Source organism: Triticum dicoccoides, chromosome 5A (assembly GCF_002162155.2).
Source record: "Triticum dicoccoides isolate Atlit2015 ecotype Zavitan chromosome 5A, WEW_v2.0, whole genome shotgun sequence".
In the NCBI taxonomy this organism is placed as follows: Eukaryota; Viridiplantae; Streptophyta; class Magnoliopsida; order Poales; family Poaceae; genus Triticum; species Triticum dicoccoides.
This window is the reverse complement of record NC_041388.1, coordinates 658350474-658358415: the sequence shown is the minus strand read 5'-3', so window position 1 is coordinate 658358415 and position 7942 is coordinate 658350474. Positions and strand designations below refer to the sequence as shown.

At 44.8% G+C, this 7942-nt stretch overlaps 1 protein-coding gene across 1 annotated transcript; it reads right to left on the bottom strand.

Annotated features, from left to right (window-relative positions):
- Positions 1–663: 663 nt before the first annotated feature.
- Positions 664–7942, bottom strand: LOC119300345 (condensin-2 complex subunit D3-like; the record flags this gene model as incomplete). Its single annotated transcript, XM_037577339.1, has 9 exons — positions 664–1004; positions 2401–3048; positions 3151–3325; positions 3409–3565; positions 3644–3758; positions 3914–4001; positions 4600–4691; positions 4763–5254; positions 6071–7942. Coding segments are annotated over 8 exons (3615 nt in total), but the record flags the coding sequence as incomplete, so codon positions are not given.

The window sequence follows — 7942 nt, the reverse complement described above, 5'->3', positions numbered from 1 at the left end:
AAGCATCCCTACAAGCCATTGTTGGGCATTTTGTGTAAAATAACCAGTTACGTACTTGAGAGCAGGTTCTGGGGACTAATTGACCGGCCATTCCAAACAAGCAAAATCGGAGACTGGACTGCACATCTTCAGACCAAAAAATAAAACGGGCACTACTTTGAAATGCAGAAGCGGCTCATCTGAAGCCTGGTTTTGATGGTGTCGATGGGGTAGGGCGCCGTCTCCACCACGACAGGGAATGGGAGCTGTAGAGAAGAGTGGGCGAGGGAACTTGGGAGAGAAATGTCGGGGCGAGGGTAAAAGTCAAAACGAAGAAAATTTCGTTACGCTCGGGATTTTGTACGTGGAAAGCAAAAACGTTCTGCATTTTGGGACAGAGGGAGTAGAAGATAGGCCCTGTAAAACAGAAAAAGAAAAGATTTCTATGGTCCAGCAAAAAATTTGAGTTTAACCATAGTGGTCCAGCAAATTTTATTCTCTGGTGTCAGGCCATCTGTTCATTCTTGTATTCGTTGTACATGTTAATACATTCAGAGGAACAAACTGATGATGTTTTTATGCCTAAAACTGGAATTCTTTGTATTCCTCTTCTCGTGTAAATAGAAGTTCAAAAGCCTGGAGCTGCATTGCTAAGATACATCTGAGCAATTATTGTACAACTAGTTAAGACAGCACTTGCAATTATTTCAGCTTTCTCGACACCATTCGATTACAGTTACACATCTACAGAATCAATCAGTAAAGAGAAAAAGAAAAGAAACTCATTGAGAAGATGAGCCTAGTAGTATAAGTTGTCCCTCTTAGCATCATGATACAGTTACATATTTCTGAAAGTGCTATCCCTAATAATATCAAAGCTCTTGCAGGTGCATATGACATCTCAGTACATAATGCCCCATGAAATGAACACAAATTTGCTCTTGCTCTGTCTTGTAAACATCATGACGTGTAAAGCGGCTTCGCATGCACACACCTTGAATGGTAAACAATGTTAACTCCATTTCCTGAAAATGAAGAGAATCAATGAGCCGTGACTAACAAAATGTATGGTCCAAAAGGTGAATGGATATAAAAATAGCAGTTCAAGTAGAGATGTACTCCCTCTGTAAAGAAATATAAGACCGTTTGGACACTACTTCATTGATCTAAACGGTATTATATTTCTATACAGAGGGAGTATTACTGTAGAGAATTTGCTCATCAATGCACTGATATATGCGCTTCACATGGTCCCATTCATAAAACAGAAGAACGCCGCCTGTTCTTTGCTGGAAACAGTTTGGGAAACCAATTGTATGACATGGGCAATCACCCAGGAAAGTAGCACAAAACAAAACTGAGCTAAATCAAAATTTCTTGTCATGTCTTACTTATATAAATATAATATAATAATAATAACTGAGATGTTATAGAGTTGTTTTTGAATGTTGAGTGGATAATTCATATTTATGGCATTTTACTGTAGGACTTCTCTCATTTTTATTGGCTTAAGGATAATGTTCACAAAAGAAATATAAAGGCCAGTTCTTTTGGCAGTTCAAGAAATAAGCCACCTCCTCCCTAGCTTTTCCCATAAGCCGCCTCTCATACATTGGGGCTTCTAAACTAGTTATGAGATAACTAATTTAGAAGTCTCAACAAATTTAGGGGGCGGCTTATTTTTTAAGCTGGGAAGAGGCGCAGCTTATTTTTTTAAGCTGCCAAAAGAACTAGCCCTAAGAACCGCTCCCAGTGAAGGTGCATATATAGAACAGTAAGTTGTGGTCCAGAAATGAGATAACTTCCAATTTAGCTAAGTAGGGACTTGAGATGCAAAATTGGGCCATGCGGAAAAAAAGAAGCTCGAAGAGCACATTTTGCACACAAAACCCGTAGCTATAAACCGGTGAATAGAGGAAAGTACTGCACAACATATCTGAGAAGTATGTAGATATCTCCCATTGCCGATGAGAATAAATGACTTAGGATGAGTAAGCATGCTTATGTTAATAATCATCACAAAATGGAGAGCAATACATCAAGATGTATTTTTGCCCTAGGCTCAGTACGCTTGAACTTCAAGACATAAGCTACTATTCACAAAACTTGTTTATTCATGTTTGAAGAATACCAGTAAAAATGGGAAGAAAAGCCACACTGATCCATAGATCTCATTGGGAATGGACATATCAAGTTCTAGTAAGTACTCCCTCCGTTCCTAAATATAAGTCTTTTTAGAGCTTCCAATGCGGACTACATGCGGAGCAAAATGAGTGAATCTACACTCTAAAATATGTCTATATACATCCATATGTAGTCCGTATTGAAATCTCTAAAAAGACTTATATTTAGAAACGGAGGGAGTACATCATATCTACATGTGCATGCAACAATAGAAGTAAAAGGCCTTCTATTTTTTACCTTGGATTGCAAGTTGTTAGCATGCTAATTCTCATCGTCTGATCCAAATGGCTCGAGCCGCCTCACTGACTCTAGGATAGCCGGTCGGCGCGAGCCACTCAGCGCCCCAGTGCCCAGCACCGACTTCACCTTGGGCACGCTCATGGTGTGCAGCGGCGGCGTCGGCACGTTCCGGTTCATCTCCTTGAGCACCGACCGCGCCGTGGCCTTTGCAGCCGCGTCACCCGGGTCAGGAGCAGCCGGAGAGCTCCTGCTGGGGCCGGCGGCCTCTCCGTCCCTGGACGACTTGCCCTTGCCGGCCTCGAACTTCTGCATGTCGTAGAGGAGCTCCTTCTGCAGCTGCTTGTCCGCCACCAGTATCTCATCGAACTCGTTCTTGTAGTCCTTGAGGAGGGTGCGCAGGCACTCCATCAGGCACCCCGTCAGAGGGCTGTTCTTGCTCTCCAGCAGCCGCTTCAGCTCGATGAATATCGGGATCGCGATCTGAATCAGGTTCTTCTTTGCCACCTGGGTCACCGCCCTCCCTTTGGCCGCCTGGAGGGCGTTGGCCGTCCCGCCATCTCCACCGTCGTCGTCCATCTCGAAATTGTCCGCGAGGATGCTGGGATGGATGCGCATCTCCTTGCAAGCTAGTATTTGTAGAGCATCCTGTAGGGAAAAAAACATATTTTGCATCACAAAACGCTAGGAAATCATATAGTTTATGTCCAGCGCCATGTGATCTGCCGCAATATACAGACAGGTACATACCTGAACTACAGCCCTTCCAGCTGCATCGTCAACACTTAGTAAGCCATCACAAACACCTGCTAAGATCTCAGCACATAACTTGGCTGATGTAGCTAGAAGGTGCTCCGGGGCCATTTGTTTCAACAAGGACACATATATGTGCATTCGTTTTGACCTTGAACTTTCGTCAGTTCCCCTGCAATAAGAAAGTCACAATAAATGTCAGGTAAAGGTGGACATGGTTTTTACAAAGTGAACATCATGCATATATATGTTTACCGTATCGCGAAAAGGGTTTGTCCTCTGTCTGAACTTTGAGACCCTTGAGAACTCTGAGACTGAGACTGAGACTCACTATATCCACCATGTCCTGTGCAATTGTTTAGGACGTAGATAGCTTCTATGAAACTGTTATATGCAAGAAGTGGCGCTTTGGCTGCAACATTTATGTTCATGTTAGGCATGCAGTGACTTAAGAAAATGATACAGAATACCAAGAGTAAAATAAGTAAACCTTTTAAGATGCTTCCAAATAGGTAGTCAGCCAAATGCCTTATCTTATCCGATTCGTCAACTAAAGATGGCAGAAACCGAAGGAAAAGCACTCCTCTCCATTTTACGTAATCCCTCTAGGTAAAAGAATAGCTTCAATTAATTACCACATGGATATTTAGATGTACTCCCTCCGTCCCACAATATAAGATCGTTTTCAAGGTATGTTAGCTTGAAAAAGGATCTTATGTTGTGGGACAAAGGAAGTGACACTGAAAGAATGACAAAGCACCTGCAGCAACTTCGCGAGTAGGACAAACGTTTGCCTCCGTACTACTTCACAGGGATCACGCAGCACTTTTGTTATTTTTGACATATAACTGTAAAACAAAGGAGGGGTCAGTGTAAGTTCATATTTGCAAATTTAACAATTAACTATATGTAAAAATACATGTGCAGTGTAGCTGATAAGATACTATGGTGGTCTTCACATAAAACAATTACAGTTTTTCTTTTGGTAATTACCATCAAAAACAGAATGTACAGAATCAAAAGAACTGCTGTTGGTATATGCCACAAGACATTCTTATTATTTTGATCTTAATTGCCAGCAATAGCTGCAGCTCATGCTCCCGTACCATCTAATTTGAAGTCAAGTATCTCTCTCAGTTTTTAATATATGTTTTTTTTCATTTTATAGACATAGAAAATGGAGTTACCTAAGCTCATATTGGATCAAGCACTGGAACTATTTAACTTGAAAAATGGCCAAGCCCAAGAAAAAAAGGCAAGGGGAGTAATTCTATCATGCTTCATTGTGTGAATAAAAATATGTGTGAACATCCCAAAGTGTGCATATCAATTACATCTGATGTACAGGAGCCGACACCACCTAATATATCGGAACATGCATATCTGCTTGAAATAATCGATGTAACTGAGTTATTGAAGGGTGACCATTCAGAGATATAAGCTCACCAGTCAACTAGTGCTGTATAGCGTACATAAAAGTCAGCCATTGCTATCATGATGTTATTCCGGAGGGTGGCCAAATCACTCCGCTCAAGCTCCTGATTTATACAAGTAACACTGAGTGTCTATTTGTTAAGAACAGTCAGGAGTGCAGTTGGAGGGGACGCACCTGAACAAAGAGCGGAATATATCGTTTTGCTAGTTTGTCATCTACAAGGCATATTTTTGCCATTGTATCCCACGACTGTATATATAATGATGGAGCTACCTCATTGAAAGAAACGGCTCCACCTGCAAGCATTGTTGGTCTTGGCTCGGGGTTTCCAGAGGTTATGACTGTGTGCAGCAAAGGAATGATGCCTTGCACACTAGCATCAGGGCAAGCTAGGATCACTGATCCAACGGTGAAGACGGCAATAACAGCTTCTGACATCTCCTTTGATGTGGATGCCTCCTTTCTTCCCTTAAGTTTGCCGGTCAGAGGAGTATTGTAGCTACAACCCCTGGAATCTTGTGATGTTCCTTTTATGTAGCGTTCTAGATTATCAACTGCTTTATTGATAAGTTGCTGAACCCACTTCATTATTAGTGCTTCAGCTTCCTTTGCCGTTTTCGCTTTCCGTTTACATAAAGTTTTCAGTGACTTTACATGGGCATCGACCTGTATGTGCATGAAATAAAACATTGCCATCAAGATATGGATAAATCCTACTTCTGTTAGGAATGATGTTGGTACAGAACAATGATATGCAGTAGCAGAGCAAGGATGAGTGCACGCCCCAGGCCAGCCCTCTAGCTATTGTTGATACAGTACGCTACAATACCTAATATAGCTACAGTCAATGAAACGTTTCTTGATATGCATTTACTCAACAACCCAGAAATCTGTCATTGAAGAGATAACACGAATGCATTGGGAACATTTTGCAGAACTTCGGATAGACAAATAATAGATATATGACAAATAATCAAAGCAACGCATAGACACTGCATTATCTTATGATTCGAACCCAAACCTGTAACTGGTGGGTTTTTACAGGGCCATTTTGTGACTGCGGTAGTTGCTACAGCTAAGCTGGAAGTATATCCCTTTCAGAAAGTTAACATAGCATACTTTGGATTATATTTAGGTGTATGATACCCAGACACGACTTATGGGTCTACAGTTCTGCCTATTAAATAACTATAACATGTTTACCTACATTCAAGGCCTTATGAAATACAATAGTTTACAATAACTCTCAGTAGATACTCCAAGTCCCACTATCACAAGGAATAGAGCTAGTGTACAATGTAACGGGATCTAGTAGATTTATGCCTGGACTTATGAGGATTTAACTGGGGTTTGGTGTATTCAGAACACAGTTGCCAGACTAGTCCAGCAGTCCATGACATAACAGAGTGCAAGACTCCACTGTAACATGAAAAACTTATTGGCACCAGAGTAGATATTGCTTTGGATTCAATAAATGATTACCTCACTCAGGTTCATATCAAAATTTTCAATCCGCGTGAGTAAGCTGTGTGCCAGTTCTGCTGCAGGCTCCACAGGTAGCTCCATGGAGACATTTGAAATAGTTTGCAGGAGTGAAACACGATCCACAGCCCAGAGTGCAGAGTTTGGTTCCCCTTCAGAAGAAGCTTTACCTTTGCCTTCTTGGCCAACATTATCAAGGAGTTTCCAGTGGTGAGAGAGGAACTTCCAGTTAACTGATTTAGGCGCAAATGAGGAGACCTCGGAAAGAAGCCACCAAGCCCCAGCTGGTGCAGTCCAATTCTCAATTGGCTTAGAACTTCTCAACCACAAGGTTTCAGATATTGTAATTATATTCTGGAGTGAACTAGCAAGCATTGTTCTCAGCTTTTTCTTCTTCCCAAGGCTTGCGCATATCCTTTTTATGCAGGGAACAACCTCTCCATCACATATGCTTTTCAGCAAATCCAGTGTCCCGTCCGGGAACAGCTCCTCCAAGTTGACTGAATCATCATCCAGTTTCAAATTGGCAGCTTGGCAGACCCTGTTCAGAACCAGTTCAAGAAACAAGTTCTCACATTCCTCCTGGATACTGGTCTCACTATCAATCATCAGCGATGGCACAGCCTGAAGCCACTCCTTTGTCACACTCTCATCTGGGAATTTCCGGAACACCTCTGAGATGGCTGCAAGAGCCGCCTTGCGAATGGTGACTAGCGGATCAGAGCACGCAGCCCCCATTGCAGTAAGTAGCGACTCATCGACAGGTCTGCCAATCAAACCAATTGCCTTGGTGATGAGCACAAGTGCAGCTTTCCTGACGGCAGCCTTATCATCAATGCACCTTCTCCTCAACAACTCTCCAAGACCCATGTTCCCAATCTTCATCACCTCCTGCAGTCGATCGACCTCCACACCTCTTTCAGACAAAACATCAAGCGCATGGGCTGCATTTGTCAAGGCCCGAGCCCGGACCGCTCCAGCGCTATCCGAACACCTCTCCACCAACACCTGGACACACTTGAGCCCCCAAGAGCCCTCCTGGAGACCAGATTCATCGATTTCCGACGGCAACAGCACCGGCAGCATCGCCAGGACCATATCCACAGCAAACAGCCGTCCCTTTGCTTTGCCCCTGGACATGGTCACCAGATATGCAGCGAAGCCCTCCCTTTGAAGTGGCTCCATTGCCTGCACCACCTCAACTATGGCCTCAACAGCCAGCCCCCTCGCCTCCGACTTCTCCGGTGCCTTCACCGCCAAAAGCCTCGGCAGGTACCCCACCACCTTCCTTATCCCCAACTCCTCCCCTTCCTTCCTTATCCCCTCCTCCTCCCCTTCCTTCCTTATCCCCTCCTCCTCCCCTTCCTTCCTTATCCCCTCCTCCTCCCCTTCCTCATCAGCACCCAAAGGCACAATCTTTCTGACCAAGAACTCGACCGCGGACGACCGCACAGCCGATTTGCCACCCGAGAGCACCAGCGGTACCAGCGCGCGTATCACATCCTGCACTGCCTCGGCGTGGTAGCGAGATCCAAGGACGGCGGCAAGGACATTGAAGGCCGCGAGCTCGGCGGCGGTGTCGATGAGCGACCTCAGCGCATCCGGGTACTCCCCGAGCGGCAGCCTCCCCGCGGCATCGGCGAGCAGGGAGAGAGCCTGCGGAAGGAAAGACGGGGGCCGCGTGGCCGCTTGCTGGCGCTGGTTCTTGCGCTTGCGGGGGTTGGCGGCGTTGCCGGAGTCGGAGGCGGCGCTAGGGTTATGGGTGTCGGTGGCGGCCTTGCGGAGGGCGAGGAGGAAGGAGAGGAAGGGGAGCGGGGAGAAGAGGGAGGCAAGGGGGGAGGCGGGGGCTAGCAGGAGGCGGAGGTAGGCGGT